This window comes from Cynocephalus volans, chromosome 11 (assembly GCF_027409185.1).
Source record: "Cynocephalus volans isolate mCynVol1 chromosome 11, mCynVol1.pri, whole genome shotgun sequence".
NCBI classification, from domain to species: domain Eukaryota; kingdom Metazoa; phylum Chordata; class Mammalia; order Dermoptera; family Cynocephalidae; genus Cynocephalus; species Cynocephalus volans.
The window spans coordinates 111,638,617-111,664,360 of NC_084470.1; the positions used below are offsets into that span (position 1 = coordinate 111,638,617).

The 25,744-nt window shown below is 39.9% G+C and overlaps 1 protein-coding gene across 1 annotated transcript in view; it reads right to left on the reverse strand.

Moving 5' to 3' along the window:
* Positions 1 to 3,546: 3,546 nt before the first annotated feature.
* Positions 3,547 to 25,744, reverse strand: part of CENPF (centromere protein F) — a 50,099-nt gene continuing 27,901 nt past the window's right edge. Inside the window, exons 11-19 of the mRNA XM_063115306.1 lie at positions 21,747 to 25,147; positions 17,938 to 20,787; positions 16,485 to 16,637; positions 13,844 to 14,020; positions 13,334 to 13,495; positions 11,079 to 11,241; positions 9,471 to 9,947; positions 8,445 to 8,638; positions 3,547 to 3,738 (exon numbers count right to left, since the gene is read on the reverse strand). Of these exons, the coding sequence (XP_062971376.1) occupies positions 3,547 to 3,738; positions 8,445 to 8,638; positions 9,471 to 9,947; positions 11,079 to 11,241; positions 13,334 to 13,495; positions 13,844 to 14,020; positions 16,485 to 16,637; positions 17,938 to 20,787; positions 21,747 to 25,147 (7,769 nt within the window). The remainder of the gene's footprint in view (positions 3,739 to 8,444; positions 8,639 to 9,470; positions 9,948 to 11,078; positions 11,242 to 13,333; positions 13,496 to 13,843; positions 14,021 to 16,484; positions 16,638 to 17,937; positions 20,788 to 21,746; positions 25,148 to 25,744) is intronic.

Below are 25,744 nucleotides of genomic sequence, written 5' to 3' on the forward strand. Positions count from 1 at the left end.
AACAACAAAAAAAAATAAATGAGTGGGATTCTGCACAGCTAAGGAAACAATCAACAGAGGGAAAAGACAACCTACGGAATGGGAGAAAATATTTGCAAACTACACATCTGACAAGGGATTAATATCCAGGAGTTGCAATTTATAGCTAGTCTTACTCTATATTTTTGAAAATTCAATATAAGGTAAAACAAGTCAGATGCAATCATCCTAGACTTAAGGATGTCTCCATTGCACATGGAAAGCAGAAAAGCTACTTATATTATCTGAGTATCTGTACTATCAGAATTACTCTGGAACAGACTGCTTCTAGAGAAGCAGCAGGATAAATAAAAGAGAACAGGCTCTGTATTCACAAAGCTGAGGTTGAAACTCAACTTCTTGAGCCAAATACTTTAGCTCTCTGAGCCTATTTTGTCTCCCCTGCCCAACCCTGCAACTCAGAGCTTTATTATATACTCTTGCACAATAAAAATTTTGTGAAATTTCACTAGAATATAGTTGCCACTATTCTCTGGAAGTTGTGGTTAAAAGTCCAGCATCATTTTTTAGGTACAACAAAATTCTGCATTCAACCGTGTATAATCACAAATTCTAGCATCTAATCACTACACATTTCTCAAAACAGAAAATTGTGCTCCAGGATCACTCTCTGGCTTTTTTCTTTTTTTTTTTTTTATTAATGATCCTATTTCATCTTTTATCCCATGAGAATAATCTTCATTTTGCATGGTTGTTGGGAGACATAGTATTATTAAAGGTCTCCCCAGACCTACAAGTCAGAAGTTCTACCTGTGTCTCTTACTAATCTCAGCCTATACAATGGAGATTCTAATGCCTACCTCATAAAGGTGTAAGGCTTGAGCAACGTAATTGAGAGGTGTAAGGCATGCTTTAGGTCCTCAGGCTTTTCCAGTTACGATGGCTAGGTTCTTCCGAAGCATGCAAGGGAATGTGTAGTGAACCTAGCATAAAGCCCCTTTCTCCAAAGGGAAAGCTACATACACGAACAGAAGTGGGAGACAGAGGATAGCTTGACTATCCTCAACTACCAATGGGCAATTACCTATTTCAAGTACTTAACATCCTCTTTAAGAAACAATTGTATCCCCTTCCTAAACCCGCAATAGAGAAGTATGAAAAACATGCCAGCGATCCATTCAACTCCTGTGGTGCAATAAACCTACGACTTACAAGAATTGATCATGGTTTATTTTCCACTTAAATTTCTTTCTTGACATCCTGCCAGAGCCTGAATGATTCTGGAAGAACTTGGGAATTCTAAAATAACCATCAATGTTCTGAGCCACGCTAAGAGAAGTTAGAACCCTGTGCAGACTCAAACTAGTTGGGAAGTAGAAGAGGTTTCCCCTCTAGAGTATCCTGACTTCCTTCCAGGTTAAAGTGAATCTGTGAAAATCTGATAGTCCCAACAAAACAAATAAATTGGAGCCAAATGAGAAAAATCACAAATAAACAACAAAAAAAAGGTGAGTGTGTAGGAGGTGGGGGGAGGGGGCATGGAGGGGTAACTTAAGGCTACATTTAAATGTTGGTCTTTATTCCCTTCTTATTGAAGATGCAGTCCCTTTGGACTCCTAACAACTCCCAAAAACAAAAGGGCCGTTTCAGTCCCTGTAGAATGTTTCAAGGCAAAAGAAGTTTCAACCAAGTCCCTCATGTACACAGAATCCAATTCCCAGATCTCTGGGCTTGGTCGATTTCCCACATGATTTGTCAGCTGAGATCTCACTTGTGACCCAACTGGTTTGTAGGGTACTTCAGAGCTGGAACTATACTACTACTCTATAGCATATTTACCTTTTGTCCAGTATGCAGCTCAGATCAGAGCATAACAAGTACCGCTAGCTCAAAGAAAAGAATATTTAATGTCCTGGTTGTCTATAAAATTTTGAACAAATTCTCTATGATTATAAAGATGAAAGTATTCCAATGTAACAAAAAGCAGCATCTACGGCACACCTAGGAAAAAATGAAGATGCTTTCAAGGACCCAAGAAACAACCCAGCAAGCCTACTGAGTGGAATCTTCCAATCACTAGAGACAGCCAAGAAAGCCGATAGCCTGATCCCAGCAATGCCTACTCCAGACCATGCCCTTGAACACATGGCAGCCCTGGGACAATTTATGGTAAGGATATTGCACCAGACCACAACCCCGAGCAACTGAAGAAACAAGAGGAAAGCCAGGATATCACTTTCAGTAGATGAATACTAAGTAGCTTGCTACTAAAGCATTATCCAACAACAGAGGCTACCTTGCAAAGGACAATTTAAAAATATTAATGTTGGTGTTTGTCAAGGTTTGTGCATCAATCTGAACTGAAAGCCAAGAACAAATTATCTTTTACTAGCTGATGTCCTGGAAAACTTTTTTGCCCTCATTCAAGGACACAAGCGTTGGTTCAAATGTTTTTGGATTTGAAATGTCTCATAATACCTGCATATTTTCAAAACCATAGCATCAATAAGTGAGCTAGAAAATACCTCCCACTTGTATCCCTGCTGATCTGATTTAATGGGTACAAGCAATATACTAGGCAGTGGAGCTGGGCGTGTTATATTACCATATCATCTTCATGACCCACACTCCAAATCATGTCTTTTAATGTAATTGAATATGTTCACTAAATATACTAATATCATTTGTTTTAAGACATATCTTTTTTTTCCCCCACTTTTATAAGAGGCTGTTGTAGTTAGCAAAAAAATGGTACCGACATTCATAACACCTTCATTTTTAGGAATCATTTTTACAGAAAACAAAGGTAATTTTCTTTTATTAGAAAACAAAGGCCATATTTAATAACATCACCAGATGTGAGAATGTACCAAATAACTGTAAAAAATTAGTCTTAAAAAGAAAACAGCACAATGACAGAAAACATGACACATCACAACTCTTAAGGAGCCCACAACCAGACTAACTGAAAATAAACACACTCCTCCCCACCCCCTACATACACATATGTACAGGTTATGCAAAGGTTTATAAAACACATTGGAAGAGAAAGATGAACATACTCACATATGCACATGTGTACCTGTTTTCCTTAAAAACATAACATGCTTTTCCTTCATTTTACTCAGCTCAAAGAAATTTGACCTAAAACTACTTTGTGGCTAACGCTATAAATAGGAAATATCATAAAGCAAGTTTACCTTTTCTTGGTAGCAGTTAACTGGAAGTATAAAAAGTGTTCTGTATTTTTTAGTGCAAAATCCACATACAAACAGAAGTTATTATATAGTGCTTGCCATTTAATTGTAACATGTTACCAAAAAGCTTTATACAGTACTATTTTTACATTACAATAGAGGAATGTCAATGATGAACAGGTGATCAGTGCTTCCGAACTTTCCTAGTACTTACTCATGGAGATCTAAAAAGTACATATATTTAGATTTATAAGGAATTGTCTTCTCCCCACTGATGAAGTGCTCCCTGACTAAAGAAAGGCCCCTGTAGGCAGACTGGTGTCTCTTCAACCACTGCCACTTTCCAGGAGTCCTGACACACGAGGTTTCTTCACTGAATCTTACAGTTCTCGCTGCCCTTGGGCTCAAGTCCAGCTGCTGGGCTACAGGAAAGTGGGCCTCGCCTGGCTCGCAGGCCCTCTCTGGGGCTGTCCTCGGGGACCTTATTGACTGAGAGAGATTTCGTGGCGGGTTCTCGGAATGTGGTGCCTGAATCCACAGGGCTCTTTTGAGCAACCTTGACCTGCAACACAAACATCTTTGTTAGACGTCCAAATCACATTCACATTTCTACAACATGAATAATAAAGCTCTACGTCACCAAGCTTCTCTAGGAGTTGTACACAATTTTAGTATTTCTTCTTCCCTGAGAATGGGCTCCATCTGATAGAAGTCAGGAGCATGTCAGACGTGACCTCTAACAAGTCATCAATATTTCCTTGACACCTTTGATGGCCAGAGACTTGCTCCAAAGGCAAGTGTGACATTTTCAGTGCAGAAAGTAAGTGCTTCAAGAACTATGTCCTATTCATATATGCATCCCTAGTGCCCACAATCTACCTGACACACGGTAAACATTCGATAAACCTCTCTGAAAATTCAAACCTTCTTCCCTTTGTCTTGAAACTTCTGCTGTCTTTTAAAATGAATATAATCCAAATGAGTAAAACCACTGTATTAGTCCATTTATGTTGCTTATAACAAAATACATGGAACTGGATATTTTATAGAGAAAATGCAATTTATTGCTTACAGTTTCTGAGGCTAGGAAGTCCAAAGTCCATCTGGTGGTACTGACAGTGACCCAGGAGTCTCACATTGCAAGATGGTGGAAGCAGAGAGATCAGAGAGAGACAGACTCTCCTCTTTTTTTAAAGCCCTCAGAACCATGCCCCTGACCACCATTTTTAATCCATTCACTACGGCATCGTCCTATAATCTAATCACCTCTTCAAAGTTCCACCTTTCAATCACCATAATAGCATTTCCCACCCTCAACAGTCACAATGGGGGCTAAGTTTCTAATACATAAAACTTGGGGACAGCATTCAAGCTCCAGTGAGTTTTGGGGGGACATAATTCAATCCACTACAACCACTTTCACAAGGCAGAAGTTTTACTTACAACATTTAAAAGACCTAAAACTTATTCCTCATATAATGATATGGTAACCATTCCCCTTACACTGTTGTTTGTTTCCATACTGAATTTGGGTTATATCAGAGGGCAGATATCCGATAGTAAAGTCCAGAAAGAATAAACCCCCTCTCTGATGTTCTGCTTTTCAAGAGAAAGAGGTATTCAGAACACATGAGACTTTAAGGGGTAGATGAGAAGGTGGGTAGTTGGTGAGTCAAGGTATTTTGAGATTTGTATAGTAGTGAAAAAAGATATGGGGTCAAAAAAGAGAAAGAAGAGCAAAAAAATGAAGCACTGAAAGCTTCACTTAACTAAAGTTAGAGGCAAGAGTAGAAAATAATAAGATTTTTAAAAGAAAAAGACGATGTTGAAAAGTAACTGTATGAGACACTCCCTCAGCAACTGCCTTCCAGGGACCTCCTTCTGAAGCAGGAAGAAAAGAGAATGGAAATTACATTCCCATTTATACTCTTTCCATAGGAAGTATGTCATTTTAAAAGGCAAATACTTTTCATTACAGAAAATATAGTAAATCTGGTCAACAGATCAAATCCCTAGAAAGCCCGCTTCTACCTCAGATTATGTGCAGGACACTAAAAAGGAGCAGCCTTGAAGGACCAGGACTTAATGGAAAATTATTATTTATGGAAAGTTGAAGGGAAAAAAAACAGTTTTACCAGTACTTTTTCTTTTAAAGAGAAATAGTGATACCAAAGTCAAATGTTTCCCTTGAAACTCACCAGTGTAGAAGAGTCAAATCTTTAGGTTCACCATAAAAAGAGAGACAGAGACATCACATAGGGAAGAGAGAATCTGAGCCAGTAAGATTTTTTCTTAATCCCAATTAAGAAGCTCAAGTCCACTCCCTGCTTCTTCCCTCTAGACTCAGTTTCTCTGGTACTGAATTGAGGAAACTGAATTCTGTGATCAGAGTTTTAAACTGTGGATTTGATGTGCATGTTGGTCAGTTAGCCTCAGAATTGTCCATAACCAGACAGGGAAGGGCAAAGTCACCAAGTATTTCATCTACAACAGTGCATCCCTAATTACCTTCAAATGATGTCACCAGCCACAGAGGGGAGAGTGAATATGAAGACAGCTCAGTGAAAATGAACCTCACTTGTTTAAAAAAAAAAAAAAAAAAGCAAGGCCCCCCCTAAACTGCTGACTGCCGCTGTGGTGGCAGCACCACCACCATCGTTTACAATTTAGAGGCTGGTCCTCTGGCACAGACCACCAAGCCCAGGTTCAGGAGATCACATTTACAATCACTGACCCCCTTGTCTCTAGCTAACTAGGAGTTCCTGGGCTTAGTCACCCCAGTGATATAATAAACAGAGAATGATCCTCCCTAATCTCCATTTTACCCATTTATTTCTCCTTTGTACTTGTCGGATGTCACTAACCGTCCTGCTAAATGACCTAGGGAATCATCTCTCAAAACCCAACCAGTCACCTCAGGGAAGAGAGCTCATAATCCTGAGTTTATAAGCAACTGCTTTAGGAAATAATACCTTACTCTATATTTTTAAAACTAAATGATGAAATATGCTTAACAGATGAGGCAAACGTTTTACAGGGCAATTCAGAAAATGCTGAATTAAATTAAAATCACTAGGCTAGGTTTTGAAGAGTTCGAATCTAAGTATGAAGTCTCTTCCTCTCACAAGGAGCCCCCCATTCATTTGCAAGGGTACAAAATTGTTTAGCAATTCGTAACCACTGGTGCCTGCTGCACTGCATGTAGCTAATGCACTGAACACAGATCTGCAGGAAACCATAGTTACTACATACTCAGCAGAGACACCAGCAGTGAGGAGAGCAGGCCCCCTAGTGTGCAAAGCTCTTTTTCCTTGATAATAAGTCTGAATGCCACATGCAAACGGCTTTTACCATCAATTCCTAATAAAAGAAAAAAAATGGACCATGTGGGGGTTTCATAAGATGAGTTCCTAACATATCTTTAAACATCTATTATTGCAGTCACTCAGGACACCACTCATAGCTCCATTCATTCATCACTGCACTAGAATGAGGACACAGGTAAACCACAGACCATAATCAGTAACCTCACAGAACTGGTACCGCAAATCAGAAAACAGATATTTAAGCAAATAATTACAACAAAGTGAGCTGCCTTAAGATAGTGGAAGTATAGAATACTAGCTATGTGTCATAATTTTCTATTACAAGAGAGACAGAAAAATACCTCATCTGATCTCCCTAAGTGTGAGACAAACAGGAACAGACATTACTTTTTAGTGAGGGGTAAGGGACGGCTGCCAGGCACCCATCTAAAGAAATGGCACAGACTAGATCAGAACCGAAACCTGACTCCTGTACAGCAGTTCAGCAGATACCTTGTGGTTCGCAGTTTTTGTCAAGCTTGGTAGCTTCACTTTTCAGAGGCACCAGTTGCTTTAAGGAGAAGCTGTTCTTAGGGTCACTGGAAAGCCAGGACCTACTCCAGCATACTCTTCAGTGTTTTGTTGTTGGCAGCTTCAAAAGGTAAATCCAAATGTGAGTGTGTGTGGAGCGAGGGGGTGGGGTGTGTGAGAGAAAGAATTTAGTGGGGGAGGCGAGGAAAATTTGCACAAAATGGTAGAATATTTCTAATATAAGTAGTGAGTGGGTCAATTCTACTGAGTGAAAGAAGATATGAGACCCTTCCTCTTCACCTCTGAATTAATGCAATTTTTGAATTAATTAAATTGAATTAAGTAAATTATGAACTTACTATTAGGTAAAATTCCTTAACGCTTATAGCTCTTCTACATCAACAAAAACAAATTTGCACATCTATTATTGTTTTGATGCAACTAATCACCAATGGTTTTGCATTTTGGTATCCACAATCCCAATAAGAAACATGTTTGCTAACTTAAGAATTATCCCATTATGTAATAAGGGTTACTACACTTTCAAAACTTTATTTGTGGGTTCAAGGTTTATCAGATTGCGTACTTAACCAAATCTGACAAGTGAGCAATCAAAGTAAAGTCAAGAAGTTTTAAAACTCCTTGAAGCTATTCCAGCAACTTCCAAAAATATTCCTGTGGTCCTCAGTTTGAGAAACACTGGTATTATGGAAAGAGCAAGACTGGGGGGTTGAGAGAGAGCAGGTGTTAACACTGAGAGATCAAATCTTGATGATGCATATTCTTCATGCTGTTATAATACCACTTACTCCAAGAGTTCAACTTAAATAAAACTCAGATCCTTACATACACAAATGGTAGCTGCTGGTTTGGATTATAATAACAGGAATAAAGATCTGTTAAGCAGGGGCTGTTTGTGAGATACACAGAGGTCACTAAGACCCTGCCATATCCTCAACAATCAAAATAGAGAAATCCATAAATGGAGCTGCTTTCTTTAGACATCTACTGAAATATGTGCTTTTTGTAGAAAGTAAAGGATTAATAAAACCATAAAGAATCAGCAGCTGGGGGGCAGATGTGTGAGAGTGAAAAGTTTAAAACAAACAATGACCAATACCTGTGGCCAAAAGGAAAACTACGTCTTCAAATCCTTCAACACCAATGCTTGAGGCATTCTTACAAATCCACTGAGCTTCGCTCTAACAATGCCATCTCCCACCAAATATATTGGGTCAAGGACAAGACTGTGCAGCAGTAAACTGTGATGTTCATCCTTGCGTTTGCTCACTACTGACTTATTTATACCATACAAGAAAACGGTCATACTTTAAAGGGCTCCTGAGTCTGAGGGTGCAGTATGCAACCCTGGCCCAGTATCCCTACAATTGCCTGGACCTCACACTGCAGACGGATGCTCACAGGGGCTTACCTTTAGTGATCTGCTGCCACCAGCTGTTGGTTTGGAGGACTCTGCAAGATTTTCTTTGCCGAGATTTTCCTTGCTGAGACTGAGAGGGGAAAGTGCTAACTTCTGTGCAGCAAGCCGGGGGCTGGTCCTAGTGGCCATGGTTGTTCTCCGCAAGACATAGGGACTAGTCTTTCCTGTTGGGATGTCGGCAAACCCTACGGGCAGTAAAGCTGACAATCAGTACTGCTAGGTCCAGTTCTATCTACAGCGGAAACAGTATTCATCAGTTAAAGTTTTAACAAGGTAACTCCGAAAAATACTTTCTCCCAGCCACCGTGGACAATGGATTAAATTTCAGTTGCCCTGGAAGTCACCAAACCAAATAAAGAACTAACAGATATTCCCTTATTAGAAACATAAAAAGTCACAATGAGAAAAAAGGGGAAAAAAAATAACATTACACTGAAAAAAATTTTTCAGGTTCTTCTTTTTCTTCTATGTGGATGAAGAATACCAGCAAGCCTTATTATAAAATTTGGATTGGAGAAAAAAAGATAAAATGGAAAAGAAAAAGAAAAAGAAAAAGGCCAGCTCTTGTTTAAAGGGGGAATAGCTACTTCAGGTGACCACTGAAGGTTAAAAAGTAAAATAAAATGTGGTCAGTGGCTCCAGCCAGGGGACCAACAGCACCAGGCCCATCCCGCACCTGCTAGCTGGGTCAGACATAACTAAAAGCAGGAAAGCCTGAAGGGCTTCCTTGATTTGGGGACTTTTTCAGCATAGAAATATCAAATTCTAAACACGTTTTGGACAATTTTCACATCTATCAGCTCTCTTGGTTACGTGACATGAGTAACTGGATCCTAGTCATTCTGTAATGACAGACAGCAAAATGTATACCTTCCCAATTTAAAAGCAAACTATTGTTTCTGAAGGTTAATTAGGATTGTTGTACTATCACCTAAAAGTATACGCACCTATCTTTTTATATGTGAATTTTTACATGGAATTTCAAAAGAACACAATTTTTTTTTTAATTATGCATACCTTTCTTTACAACTTCTGGAAGTCCCTCTGGCTCAAGGTCATTATCTTCTATGTCCTCTGCAGGGTGAATACTACTTTTGACTGCTTTCCTACTTTTTTTAGAAAATGTCTCTGGAGTAGAAGGTGTTGGTCCTCCACCATTCTCCAAAATCCCACTGGACCTCTGCCTCTTGCCTGAAACTTTATTTTGGCCAGATGATAACTTCTTTTCGGTAACAGAAGGGATTGGAGATGGTCCAGGAATAACTGGATTTAGCAAAGGAAAACTTCGAAGATCGTTTTTAGATAGTTGTGAACTCAGACGAGCAACTTGTGTTTCTAACACCTCTTTAGCTTTCTCTAACTTTTCATGGCTTATAAGCAGGGAACAGTACTTATCCAAGTATTCATCTGCCTCCCTGGTTTTTTCTTCGAGAGTTTCTTTCAGTTCTTTCACCTCAGTCATTAATTCATCTACGTTAGCATCCACAACAGCACCTGTTCAAAAGAAAGTGACACATCATAGGGAACTTGATGCTTCTCTAGTTTACACTGGGCATCAGGAAGCAGATAACCTTAGACCTGCTCTAGGATTTTTTTGGAGGGGTAGGGAAGATATATTTGTGCATGTTCTTACAGATCTACCACTCTTATTAGGGAGGCACTGTATGATCAGGGAGACAGGAGGGTGCCAATGACAAGGCAAGTCCTGGAAAGCTCTGAGTGCATTTGGGACGATGGAGGGTCTGACGGACAGGAGCTTGGGAAAACACTATAAGGGCAGGAATCTTACTCAACATATACCTGCCATGGTTGGCATCGAATCCATTAGGAAACCTCCCTGGATGCCAATCTATGCTGAGCCTCCTTCCCAGCAGTGAAGACTACTGGCAAGCCCACCAAGCTCCAGTGCAGACGAGCCCCACACTGTGCATGCCACCATCCACTCACACAGTGAGCACGCTCCACTCTTGGGGCATAAGTGGAGAAATGTGACAAGGATAGTCATCTTTTCCTATTTTGCCTGCAAACCCAAAAATACAGTCTCTCACCCCTTCCCTTTAGCTGACCCTTGAAGATGGGAAAGGACAACCAGAATCAGCTATTTCAACCTTACCAATGCCAACTCAGATGTCAATGTGCCTCTGTCAAAGAAACGACTAAAATGGACATCCACACGAAAAACTCTTCTTAGGATGGCTCATGAGCAAAAAGTACCACCAGTTTTTTGCATTTCTTATAGAACAGAAGATGCAATAATTCTATGTTAAAACACAGGCCTCACTTTGAATCCTATAATGAACCCAAGCTGAGCACAAAATTCAGAAATGTGGGGCCGAGCCCGTGGCGCACTCCGGAGAGTGCGGCGCTGGGAGCGCAGCGACGCTCCCGCCGCGGGTTCGGATCCTATGTAGGAATGGCCGGTGCACTCGCTGGCTGAGTGCCGGTCATGAAAGAGACAAAAAAAAAAAAAAAAAAAAAAAAAAAAAAAGAAATGTGAAAACTGCTGGAAACCAGCACTAACAGAACAGAGCACTGAAAACACTTCCGATGCATGTATACCATAAGCATGTATTTCAGTACTGGAAGATAGTTCTGGCTAACTGATGCGCTCCAGCTAACGCCCACCTGTTTTCTGCTTGTCCTGTGCAGCTTCAAGTTGAGACAGCTCTTTCTGCAACATTTCCTTTTCCTCTTCCAGCTGTTTACAGGATTTGATCAACAACTTTATTTTCCCCTGGGTGCGTTCGTTTTCCTTCTTCAGCTGATTTACATATTTTTGATTGTCCATCTACAAAGCAAAAGTAATTCCATTTAAAACGTTGAATTTCTTTTTATAAGCATATAGAAAAACAATTATGAGATATAATTAAGAATCATATAAATTTAAGATTATGTTCCAAATAAAACATCTAAAGACACACGAAACAATTCACCTCCTTTACTTGGTTTCCTAAGTCTCCCCACCAGACAACAAGGTTTTGTCATTTCTTTTCTTAGTATCACAGTGGTTCCTAAGATGATGTCCTGTTAAATGACCACTACATCTGTGTTTATCCAATGGGAATCACGCTGGATCACTGGAGGGAAAGTCCATGGACATATCCTTGGTGGGTCAAACTTCTCAACAGTAGAACTGCATTCCCATTTGTAATCTTGCACAGTTACAGTTTCAATATCGGACACGGTATTTGTGTTAGTCATATCAAGTAAAGGCCAAATGACATTATGGCTCGCCATGCGGACTTAAATTTTACAGTAGCTCAAATAGAAAGTGTAGTGGGGGAATTGTGTCCTCATACACTTGTCAGTGACACAAGTTCATATAGTTCCTTATCCACAGTTCCAAAACCAAAAAAGAAAGCTGTGAAAATGACTCAGAAGCAAAACCTGATCTGAATAACTATAAAGGTATTTATAGCTTTTACTTAACTGACTTTGTGAGAATACTCATAAATTTTGCTGCAGAAATATGAATTTAATTATGAAGTATTATCCCAGACCCTGCTGGAATATTATGTATTATACAGCATATGCATTGTATCATGCAATATCTTTAAAAATGCAGAATTATAAAACAATCTGATAAGAGATCATGAACATATAAAAGAAGACCAAACTACTAAAAAGAACAAACAGCAGCAGGGGCAACAGCAGAAGCAGCTGGAGTATCACATTCATGTTGCAAGTAGATATTACGGCTTGGACCTCATCCTTGTATATTTTATCTTGAAATAACTTATGGGCAATGTTGCAGTAAATCTACACTTTCAGAACTTTGTATTTCTGATTCCAACCATCACTGGATTAGAGATCCATTTAATTCAATTCCAACAGTGCCTATCAACTGGTACCTCATTAAAATTATATGAGATCTGAACAGATTCTACTAGCAAACAATGTACCAATTTATACATGGTATGCATATGAATAGATATACTGTCAAAGATTTTAAAAGTGAAAAATAAGTAGACCTGAAAGACAGTAAAAATTTTTTTAAAAAGGAAGAAAGAAAAAGTAGACCTGAAGCTGCTACTTTTTATTATTAAATCTAACATCTCTCACTTCGTAGGAGCATAACATTATTAATCATTTAATGCTATTTTGAATTTTATCAGTTCGTATTTAATTGATAAATTTCCTTAACCTTGACAGCTATGTAGTAACTATAAACATAATAAGCTTATACCTAGCTTTCTGTTTGCAAATATTCAATAACTATCAATTTAAAAAATTTAAGTCATCCAATAAGTAGCGACCTTTGTTGGAAGATATTTACTTTCCAGGTCCATTATTACACATTCTGGGTAGTATTCATTCATGAAAAATATCTGTAGAAATCTAAACGCCCCCTTTGCCAGGTAGAATCACTGTAGCATCATCTTCAGAGTGACAACCTGAAGAGTGGTTTACCTCCTTTTTTCCTAAAGAAAAAAGTTTTATGATCCTTGCATGGAGAAGAGGAGAATATCCACATATGTGTACCTAACCAAGGTGCTTTGCCACACCTTGATAAGCCACAGGAAACTGGGTTTGGTGACAGTGAACTTTGAGACCGATCAAGCAAGACTTTGGAACTGTCCAAAGTTCTGTCCAAATTGTTTTCTATAGCCGGAGTGGCCTGCCCTGATCTACTATGTGATTTGATCTTCATGTCCATCTCAAGAAGCCTTTAACATCCTCTAGCTGGAGAGGATTAAGTTCATTCAGGCTATGAGACTACAGACCATCCACTGACCAGCAGAGAATTGATGAATGGTATAATCTCTGACTACAAAAGATTTTCATAAAACTAAAACGAAAGCACTTAATTCTATACCATTAAAAGTACTACCATCTGTCCCAACCATTCTAAGTCACAAAGCAATGAGAAGTGAACATACCTTGGTTTTCTTCAATTCTTCTAAAATCTGAGTGGTAGCTTTCAAAGAGTTACTGAGTTCTTCTTTACTAGACTTTAAGAGGTCCATCTCCAACTTTTGTGAGCTGAGACATTGTTCTTTAGAAGTCAGTTTCTCTCGATATGTCTGGATTTCCATTTCATACTAGGGCAGAAAAATGTTACTTTAGCCAGGAGACTCAGCTAAAAAAATTTTAAGAAAAACAAAAAAATAATCTTTGCAACTCTCCCATTACTCTGCTTCAAGATGGAAACATATTATTAAAAGATCAAGTGATAAAATATGAGTCTTCAAAAAGTTCATGGAAAGATTCATATTATCTTTTAATTATATTTTTCTATGAACTTTTTGAAGACCCCTTGTAAGACAGGTAACTGAAGAAAAGATAGTGAAGTTAAAACATGAGACCCTCTATAAGATCATATAGCATAATAATTAGCATGGTTAACACACACTCTCCACCTTCTCCAGTAACCAAACGCCATATTTTACCTGTTTGTTTGTGTCTAAAAGCAAAGTCTGGTGCTTCTTTTCGGCTTCCTGAAGCTGCAGCTGATACTCAGCTATTTCTTCTCTCACTTTCCTTTCCTTTTCTGCCTGGTCTTTGTATGCACAATCCAGACTCTTCTTCAATTCACTATTTTCTAGCATAAGCTCCTGCAATTGACCCTAAAGAGAAAAAGTAATAAAAACCATAATTGTGCTTCATCATAATTCAGAACACAGATATCTATCGTTAGGAAATAATGAGTACTGTGGAAAACAATAGTTTATGGGCGAGACAACATCTACATGGAATAAAGCAATAATCCCTAGCAATGTGTGCACTTTAAGTTGCAACTTCATCTCCAGTGACATCTTCCTCTGCTGCAGCCCAAACAAGGTCACATCCACTGAGAAACTGAGACACATCCAGAGACCACAGAATCCCTGAAACCCTGACTTCAACTAAACCACTCTGCAACCACACCCTCCCATTCTTGCGGGCTTGCTCCAGCTCTTCCATCACAACAGTTCCCTGACCTTATCAACAGATGCACCACCACCATCACACACAGTCCCTCCAGACCAAGTTCTCCTCCTTGACCAGCTCATTCCCCACGTTCAGTCATTGTAAGTGTTTCCTTCCAGATGCCCTCGGCTTGAATCCCCTTTCCTTTCACTGTGAAGGACTGACAAAACCCCAACCCTGGGGGCATCTGTGTCCTCACACCTGACCTGAGGGCCGTCTCTGTCCACGTCCTCATCTCCATTCACCCTTCAACCCGCTCTGTCTGATTCTGCCCCAGCTCCTCCTGAGGCAGCCTCCCGCTATCAGCCCCCACGTGGCAAACTCAAGGTGCACTCTGCAGGGTTCGTCCTGCCCCCCCAATGTGTAGCGCCTGGTGCTGCTGACCACTCTTGACTTCTAGAACGCGACACCCTCCTAGCCTGGCTCTTCAGCACTCCTCGGTGTTCTCTGCTGGCTTTCTCCTCCACCTCATGCTGTGTGCTGGAATTCCTCTGAGCTGGGCCCTGAGCTACCTTCTTTTCTCCATCTGTATTTCCTACCATTCCCATAAGTTGTAAATACCACCTATATGTTGAACTAGCCAAATTAACACTCCTGCCCTAAACCTCCCACAGCATTCTTATCCCTCCAATCTTTCCTCAGGTCACTTCCCTTGGGCTCTAGCCACAGTGGCTTCCTTTGCCTTTCTAAGAAATACAAAGATCTTTCTAATCTCAGAGCTTGCACCACACTGCTCTCCAGACCTAGAAGACCGTTCTTTAAATGGCTGACGACTCGTCCTGCAGGTGACATTCTCTGACCACCCTATCTAAATTATGTTGTTCCCTACCCCACACCCCCACTTCCCAATTATTCTGCAGCAAAGAATCTTATTTCTTTCCTTTCTAGCACTTACCACTTTATTTCACAGACTTCCTATTTCATGATTTATTGTGTGTCTACACTATAAGCTCTATTACTGCAGGAGCCACAGGATGGCCATGGTTCAGCATCCTCTCCCCTGACCTTAGTAGCACTTACCACTTACAGAACTAATAAATGAATAAATATAAAGCCATTACAAACTAACACACACAGGTGTATGGACCTGAGTCCAAACATTCAGCTTTTCCTCCTAGTAGAGCCCATAAATGAAATAACAAATAACAATATACTTGGGATACTCCCAAGCTGCTTGATACCAAAGGAGATCTCAGCAGTTGCAGTACTCAAATATTATTGATAGGAACTCCTTCCATGCTGCATTGCCAGAAAATGCCCTAAGTCAAGTGCTAAGATTAAATGCCAAAACTTCTCATTTTTGTAGATTAAATACTATATTTAAAGAAAAGAACACCAACTCCTTCTACAGGATATTACACATATCATTCAACTTTTTGTGATTCAGGGTCACGATAACAACTACCTTTAATTTTGCTGTCCTCTTCTAAGTACTACTTGGGGATAAAGTCGTATGAGGACTATATGGACATAGGAATGTTTATAGTTTAACCAGGTTTGGCAGACAGGTTGCATTTCATCTGGCAGCTCTGCCTGCACAGTAGCAGCTACCTAGGACACAGTGTTAGGAGATTCAGGAAAAGGGAGGTCACAAATTAGCAGCATCTGCTACGGAAACAGCATTGGGAGTGACAGCTCAAATGTTATAGATGTGTCTCACTAACCCAGCCCTAAAAGAACACCCCAAGACTGCTCTAATTTCACATTCCACTGTGACTTTCCTTCTGTTACTTTGTTAGCTCTCAGCAGGTCAATGTATCTAGCAACCTTCCAGCTTGTAATCTGTGGCAGGCTAGGAAAGCAGATAAATCTGTTGAAAGCTGCATGAAATCTATTTCTGATATGAGTTAATGTGGTCCAAGGGTCATCTTCTGTGAAAACATGCCTGGGCTTAAAGACAGGAATTTGCATGTTTTCAGAGGCTCTCATGACTTCTCTGCGTTCCTGACAGTGCTGGACGGTGGAGACCACTGTAAACCTGAACATGACATAAGCTCTGGGTTTCTTTTTTCAAGAGCTACAAAGAGTTTAGCACATTACAGAAGATCTTACAAAAACCCACAAGGAGAGTATACACACTGAATTATCACGGCGTAATGAATCTGTCACGGAGAAACTTACTTTGCTGCTCTCTACTTCTTGCAACAGCACTTTTAATTCTTCAGTTAGCCTGTTCTTCTCTCCACTAAATAATTCTTCCAGCTCTGTCATTTTCTGCACCATCTCATGCACTTCTCGCTGCAGTTCCGTTTCCTTTGCGGTCATTGTGTTTACCTGAAATTTAATCTTTTGTCAGGATCTGCTTCTGATTGTTTTGATTGAATTAATCACTCTGATACAACATATTCATAACATTTCCTTTAGCCTTCAATAATAAATTGGAACCTGGCTAATCCTCTCTTTACTAATCCAGTCAACTACACATTTTCAAAGCCTACTGGTAAGCTTACCTTTTCTTCTCAGTGAAGATTTAATAACTGACAGCAATAAGGAAAGGAACAAGAAAAGATAATGTTACTAAGTCTTAAAATCCTTCATAAAGGTATTAACTTGAATAAAACCTCAGAGAATATCGTATGAGGAAGTGTCTTAGATTTTGATCAGTTCTTGAATCTCTGCTAATCCCAACGCCATACTAATCCGCAAGAAACATGCCTATGATTAGTTAGGACCAGTTAAAGCTCTACTGGCATTTGCCCCCTGAAGGTGAAACAGACTGGTATAGTTTGTCATCATCTCAACACTAACTGCCATCTCTTGCAAGGTGTACAAAACCCTGAAATTCTTGGAAAATACAGAGTGACAATGAATTGAATTTTCTGGACACTGCTTTCTTTTAATATTTGTCCAGTTAAAATTTAATTTGAGGGAATCACTTTCCTAGTTCAGTATGTAAGCATATGAGGCCCAAAACTTAATTTTCCTTTAACAATTGAGGTTCTTGATAGGAGATCTTCCCTTCAATCATCGGATGACAAAACAGGAGACTGCATAGAGAGGATATAAAAGAGAGAGATGAAAGCAAAAATCCCCAGGACACATCTTGGAAGCCATGAGTGCTCTGCTGGTCATAACTACACCAATATCTTCAAAAGTTTTTTCTCCTAAAGGCAAAAAAGGCAGGGCAGGATAAGAGGATCCTTTCTGATCCTAACCAGTATCTGTTACGCTCTCTCCAGCAGTGGTTCCCAACTAGGTATGGGGAGGCTACTATTCTGATATAAGAAAGGGTAATACAATTAGAGCCAGGAACTGTGTATAACCCAAAGTTTCTATGAGGAGGTGCCACATTAAAAACCAGGGCCAACCCACGAAAATGTCCTATATGAATGTGTCAGAGCAGTCACTCCTGCAAGAGGCAACTCAAGACCCCATGAAGCCTTTAACTTTGGTTCATTATGGTAGACACTGTCTAGGAGGAAATACAAGGGTACTTCAAAAAGTTCATAGAAAGATTATCTATCAGTTCTATTTTACCTTGAATACTTTCTTTGAAGTACAATCTTATAATTCACAAAGTGGGTTCCCTCCCTCATGACTACATATTTAAATGTAAATAGATAATGCCACTTACTTTTTCAACAAAAGACATTTTTTCCACTTTTGTCAGTTCAATCTCATTCTCCAGATCCTTGTAAGAATTCTGCAGGGCGTCTACGGTGCCCTGCAAAGTGTCATTTTCGGATTGCAGCATGTGGATCTTCTGCTCCAATTCTAGTATCAGATTTTCCAGTTCTATCTTTTGCTTCTCCCAAAGTTGCTGCTCTCCTTCCACCTGGGACAGTTTAGAGACGAGCTGCTCCTGGTCCTGGATTTGATGTTTCAGTCTGCTGATTTCTTCTTCCTTCCTCTCTAGTTTCACTTTGCCATCCTGTACTTCTTGAATGAGGCCATTCACAGAAGACTGCAAGATAATATAATCATTTTTGGCCTCATCAAGGCCTTCTAGCAACTGAGTCTTTTCACGTTCAAGATAACCTAGTTGACTACTGAGATTCTGTTCTTTGGCCTTACTGGTCTCTTGGTCACTATACAGAGCTGCCACTTCCTCACTGAGCTCTTTTACTTGTGTTTGAAGCATCTCCACCGCGATTTTAGATTCTTCTTTCATCTGTCCTTGTTCTTGCTCTTTTTCTTGCAAAAGATTTTCAAATGAAGACTTTAGTATTCCTAGTTCAGATACTCGCTCTTGCTCTTTTTGTAATTCTTGTGTCAGACTTTCTTTCTCGGACCTTATATGAACAAGGTCTAATTCCAGATCTCTCAGGTTCTGGGCCATCTCTCTGGTTTTTGCTTTCAGGTTCTCTACCTCCGCTCTGGAATTCTCAGCCTGGAGAACCGCGTGCTCTTGGTTTTTCCCTGATATCTCTAGTTCTCTTTCAAGGTTCTCAATTCTACCCTTCAGCACATCTGCAAGGCACTCGCTTTCCTTCAGTTGTTCTAAAACATGAAGCTGCTGCTTTTCATCAGCTTCTATGCAGACTTTCAGCTTCTTGATGCTGTGCCTCAGCTGATGCACTTCCTCCACCACTGGGTCACGACTCTGTCCTCCGGCCTTCCAGCCGTCTTGGTCGTGACACAAGGCTGCCACTTCCTCATTTAGTTCTCTCAACTGCATCTGAAGCATCACGACTGCTGCTTTAGATTCTTCTTCCACCTGTATTTTCGCTTGCTCCTTTTCTTCTAATAGACTCTTACAGGAAGAGAGCAACATGTCTAGCTCCGACACTTGACCTTGTGTGTCCTGTAGTTGGTTCGTCAGATTTTCTTTTTCAGATCTCACCGTGACAAGGTCTAATTCTAAAAGTTTCAGGCTTTCGGCCATCTCTTCTATTTGTACTTTTAGGGTCTCTACCTCCGCTTTGGCATTCTCGGCATCAAGAATCACCAGCTCTTGGTTTTCCTCTGCCATCTGCAATTCCCTTTCAAGGTTCTCAACTTTATCCTTCAGCGAATCCTTCTCACGTTCGCTTTCTTTCAGTTTCTCTGTGACCTGGAGCTGCTGCTTCTCATCGGCCTCGATGCGGACTCTCAGTTTCTCTATGCTTCTTCTCAGCTGCTGCGCTTCCTCCTGTGTGGAGCTCAGCCTCCCCACAAACTTGCCTTTCTCCAGGAGAGTGGACTCCAAGGCCCTGGCGATGCTCTGCTTCTCCTGCTCCAATTCACTCAGCTTGGCCTGCAGGCTTTCAGCCTCCCTGACAAGTGATTCTTTTTCTTTACTCAGTTGTCGGACCTGGTTTTCCAGCTCACATTTTACCAAAGACAGAGCCTGTGAGTCCTCTTCCAGGCTCTGCAGCTGCTCCTGGAGATGAGCTTTATCTTTCGACAGCTCGCTCACCCGGGAGGACAGAGTCTGAAGGAGCCCTGTTTTCTGCTTTAGCTCGGCCTCCACCTCCCGAACGTGACGGAGACACTCTCCTTGATGAGACTCCAGCTCTTGTATTTTCTCCCTCATCTTTGCAGACATCCAGTCCAGGTCTTTGTTTTGTTTTGACACAGCATCCAACTCTCCATGAAGTCGGTTTCTTTCCCTTGTGACCACACAGAGTTCTTCTTCAAAAGAGACAATAACGTTCTGCTTATTTTCATTGTCTTTCTCTAAACTTAGCTCCTCCACTTGAACTGTTGCTAAGTCAGCCTCCCCAGAGAGGATGTGGTGTTCGATGCTAGCATTCTCTGATTTTTTCCTGTTCAGCTCATTTTCCACATTAAGAAATCTCTCCTTCCAGTTGCCATTCACCTTGGCTATATTATCTTCAATAACTCCATGTGACGATTTATCTGTGCCCGTGTCCAATCGTGAATTGGGGCCTTCCAAAGTTTCTACTCTCTGGTATAACTCCCGGTTACCACAAGAAAAGGATTGCAATTTTTCACTTAAATCTGAATTTTCTTTCTTAAGTTCCTCAACTACTTTTTCCAATTCTCTGCAGGCTTCTGTCTTGGTTGTTAGTTGTACTTCCTGTAAGTCGAGTTTTGAATCTAACTCTTTTATTTCATTTAGCAAACTCTCAAGTCTTTTCTCACGGTCCTCTATCACATGAAGTAATCTCAAATTTTCACTTGATGTCTCTTTCATTTGCAGCTGGAGACTCTGGATGGCTACCTGATTCCCCAGAAAATCCACGGGTACCAAAGCATTAGGACCAGAAAACGACAATTCAGAAATGCAGTCTGCACGGCCCTGGGTTTTATCTTCTGCTGGAGCCTCACAGTTGGTTTCTGAGGAGGGCTCCCAGGACTGCTCTCTTACAAGTTCAACTGCCCCAGTCTCGCTTATTTCCTCAGTCTCTGGACTGCGGTCTTGCTGGACATCTTCACCACAAATCTGATGAATGCCATGCTTGGGTGCTCTCTCTGCAGTTTCTGAAGCATATTCTTCTGATTCTTTTATGTCACAGCTATTGTTTTGGCCCCGAATAGCCTATAATTATAACAAATAACAAGAATGCATCTTACTTTTCAAGAAAAATCAAAATGAAATTAATAGGCTTAATTATTATTTTATAGAAACTCATGTCTGGCTTCTTCTAAACGCAGCCCTTCAAATGGCATATCTCCCACATCGTTCTCTCTCCAACCAAATATTCAACACAAAGACTCAGTAGGTGCCCCCCTGAGCAAGGCACTGGGTAAGGCATTTATCATGAAGACAAACCCTCCAGATCAGCAATCTTATCAACTAAATTGCAACATATTTAGATTTCATATTTTCCTCCTTGCTAGGAATATTCTAGGTAGCCTAAATAAAATTTCTCTTTGTGATTATCAAATAAGAGGCTAACGAATTCCATACAAAATGCTCGGCTTCCATCTTCAAGTGTCTATGACATTCTTTAATTAGAGAGTAAGTAAGGTTTCCTGACCAGACTCCCAGCCTGAGGACTAAGTCACTGATCCAGCACTTCCTATGAGCAGTCTTGGATAAATTACCCACTGAGTGTCAGGTTCCTCCCATCTGTAAGAAGGGGATGTGCTGTCGTAACAAATACGCTGCCTCCTCACTATGACCTGGCCGCCTCCCTCACAGACGGGAACAGAGGGGAGCAAGTGAGACTTATCAACCGCACAGCATTAGCTAGGCGGGTACACTAGAAAGGAGGAAGTTACAAGCAACTGAACAATTACGCATTCAATAAAGAAATTAAGTTCTCTTCAAACGGCTAATGCCAAATCACAGACTTGTGCCATAGGTTTACTTATTTTCCTAAAGTTCTGGCTTGTTTGGGAAAAAAACTTGGTTCATTTCGTTTCCTTGAACCCTAAAATTATTTTAATTTAGCTTTAATGTAGATTTCAATTCAGCATTTACTGAGTGCCAACTAGTCACGTAAACAGAAAAACAGAGAAATAAATCCCAGCATGTAAATCCCAGGTACTTACATCTTCAATGTCAGCGCCAAGCAAAGACCGAGAACTTAAGTCCAGACCTTGTAGCTGGAGTCGTGCTACTTCCAGCTCAAGTGACAGGTGTTCCGTCTGTTTCTTTTCTGCTGCCAACTTGGACTCCATCTCCATAGTCACGCTTGTCAGCTTCTGCTGCCACTGTTCATTTTCTGACAAATACTGCTTCCTGAGGTAGTCAAGCTCTTTCCTTTCAGAACTCAATAACTGTTCGAGCTCTTGAATTTCCTTATTTTTCATAATCCCTTGACTTTCAATTTTCTCTTCTAGATTCTTGAGGGACTGCAGGTACACCTGACAGAGGGTCTCAAGTTCTTCAACACTCCTCACTGGAGCCGATGGGATTTCTTTCTTGGTCAGATTCTCCTCCTCCAGACTGCTGCAAGATACTTCATCTACATTAGACTGGTTTGCTGAAACACTCCCTTCTAAATTATTCAAAAAAGATGTTTCTCCTGTCTGTTCTAAAAGATCTTTGTAAAAAGAGGACTCTACCAAACTTGTAAAACTAGTGCTGTCGGTCACACAAGAGAATGACAGCGATGGAATGAGTCCCTCCTCAGGTTCCAGCTTCACCCCCTTTACCTCGCCACCTTGAAAATTTCTCAGATTCAATAACAAGACTGAATTTTCAGCCTTTAATGTGTCAATATAGGACTGCAGCTCTGACATCTTAGAGCTCACCTGACAGTGCTGATCATGTAAAATTCTGTGTTCACTTTGTAAAGATGAGAATTTCTCCTGTAATTCAGCAAAGTGCATTTGAACCTCTTTGCTTGACAGTGTCAAGTGCTCATAGGAATTACTATCGTCCAGAGGATTCAAGGACACAAACTTCTTGTTTTGTTGTTCACCAAATTCACCTGGCATTTCTTTCACTAATTCACCTTGCAGAAGACCATTTTCATCGTTTAATATTTTAACTTTATTTACTAGTTTATCTAACTCTTCTGCCATTTTACTAGTTGCTGTGATGCATTCTGATCTTGAATCGTTCAGCTCAGATACTAGTTCAAACTTCTCAGCCTGCAGTATTTCACACATTTTCTCTAGCTCGTCCAGCTTGTTTATCGCTGTCTGTAGAGAGCACTGCAGGTGTGCATTGTCATTCTGACTTGCTGACAGCTCGTGAAGCACTGAAATATACTTTCCTTCTGCATCTATTTCACAGTCTCTCAGGCCACTCATTTCTTCCAATTGATTGTCTTGTTGCAAATTTCTAGTTTCTAATTCTCCTCTAATTGTCTGTAATTCATGCTGCAGGAACTCCTTCTCCTTCTCACTCTCCCGAAGTTTTAATTCCATATTTCTTAGCATAGTTTCTAATTGTACCAATTGTGCATTATAGCTGTCTAGAGAAATGTCTTTATCTTCAAGATCCATCTGAAATTGGAAATTTTGTTTATTTATCTCACTCTCTCTTTCTTTCACAGAGTCCCTAATTGGTTCCAACTCTAGATTTTGATGTTTGCGTTTCGTCTTCATTAACTTCATCAGCTGCTCATTCTCTCGTAACAAGTCATTAACTTCCTTTTGCATCTTATTTTGTTCTTCCTTTAAAGTCATGATTTCTTGCTTTAAACCATCAGCCTCACTCCTGGAATTGTTTTGAGTATCTGTAATCTCAGATCTCAGATCCTGCTGCACTGTCCCCAACTCCAGCATTAGATTCTGGTTTCTTTCTTCAGCGGAAGCTAATTTCGTTAAGAATTCATGGCGTTCCTTTGCAAATGTATCCTTTAGCTGTTCCAACTCATTTTTTCTATTTTCACAAACACTAGTGCATTCATTTAGCAAGCATTCTAATTTAGAGTTCTTTTCTTGAGCTGCTTTGTATTTTTCACTTAGATCCTCAAATGCATTTCTGGCTTCTTCACATCTTCGTAGTAAAATAATTCTTTCTTCCTTGAATTGATCAGATAACTCTGAAATGCTTTTCTCTCTTTCATCTATGCAGTTTGAGAAACTCTCACTTTTTTGGAGTAAGTTCATCTTCTCTTGATTTAAGGTTGCATTAATTTCCTTCAGAGTCCCATTCTCTTGGGTCAGCTCTTCGATTTCTTTTTTAGTTAGAGAAATGATGGAACTCATTTCCTTTTTCTCTAAGCTCAGGGTTTCAGATAAAAGTTGTAGCTCCTTCAGGGAGTCCTCAAGTAGATGGTTGCTCTTTTTTAATTCTCGAATCTCTACTTGCTCAGTTTCTAATTTTTCATTCAAAAGTTGCAACTCTTTTTCCTTGTTCTCAAGGGCAACTAAAGTTTCAGCAACAACATTCTGATGAACAAAAGTGTCTTCCTGTAACTTACTAATGCGTTGACTTGTTTCAGCCACAAAATTTTGATGCATCTGCTCTGCCTTAATGAGATTTTCTTCTATTTCTCCTCTGATTTGCACCAACTCTTCACACTGTTTTTGCAGATCAGAGTTCATCTGCTTTTGAGATTCTAATGAAAATTCAAGTGAAAGAACTCCATTTTGTAAGACAGCTGAATTTTTTGGACTTTGGTCTGCTTCTAAATGGCATTCATTTCTTTCTGAAGGCATGCTTCCTTGTTCTCCATTTATATTTGCAAAGGAATTATTCATAGCAGCCTGCTGCTCAAAAACTAAAAGACTTCTCTGAAGATCCTCATTTGTCACCAAAGAAGAATCTTTGGATTTTAGCAGATCCCTGAGGCTCTCGTATTCAGCACACAACTCTTGGTAACGCTGGTCTTTGCCCATTATTTCACTTGACAGTAACTGAAGCCTGTGTTCTAGATCATCAACTTGTCCAGTAAGCTGAGAAGTTTTCAAGCACATATTTTCTATTTCCTTCTTATGTTTCTGATCTGAGAACTCGGCTTTCTGCTGTAGTTCTACATAAGCTTGCTTCTGTGTCTCCACCTCCACAGACTTGCTATCTATCACGTTGTGAAGGTTTCTGATCTCAACGCTTAGGTTTTCTCTTTCCATCTCCAGTGTTCTTACTCTCTCATTGTATTCGTGGCTTTTTATTTGCTGCATCTTGAGACAAGCTTCCAAGTGATTAATTTTACTCTGCAAGCTCTCCTTTTCTGATTCCATCTGACTTAAAAGTTTTTCATTTTCACTTTTCCAACTAGAAAAAAGAGCTTTCTCTTCTTTCAATTCTTCATATTCTTTCTTTTTTAATTCCAAAGCACTCAGTAAAGCTTTGGACTCTTTCTCCACCTTGCTTAACTTTTCATTCAGTTGTTCAATGTGATGTTCCCTTTTCTTCAAAAGGTCTTGAGAACAATCTCGCTGCTTCTCCAGATCAGCCACGGCACGCTTTAGTTTCTCTAAAGTCAAGGAGTTCTCTTGCTGATTTATTTTTTCTCGAAGATCTCGTAACATGGTTTCCTGACAGGTATTCTTGGCTGTTAAAAAAAAAAAAAAATGTCGTCAATGTTTTTAATAAATATTTATTTTACAAAAATTATAAACTCTAAATTGACATTATTACCAGGGTACCTCCTAGAAAGCAGATCAGTTGACGATATCTAAGATTATATAAAAACAATGAGAGAAATGGTTATTTTGAGGATAGCAATGCATGTGTTAATCTTCTTTCTACCAGTGTAATAGACTGTTGTGGTATAAAATACCCAGGGATTATTTTTCTAAGCACTTGAAACTTCCTTTTTTTGTTTGTTTTTATTTATATGTGTGTGCATTTTTCTCCATCTTCTGAAATATTTATTCAAAGAGAAAAAACTGGGACAAGAACAGCACGAGAATAAATTAGAATATCCCACTTCACTCCGGAGTAATTCTGATGTCCCACAAAAGTAAATAACTACTCTACCATTTTAGCCAAAAATCCATATTAGGCTTAAGTAGAAAAGACTAAATGATGCTACATTTTAGTAACTCTCAAGGGCTACCAGTGAGTATTCCTGAGGAATGATATCCCCCACATCCCAGACCCTTACTGTAAGGGAGGTTTCTATGAATATGAGAATCCTCGGGAAGGT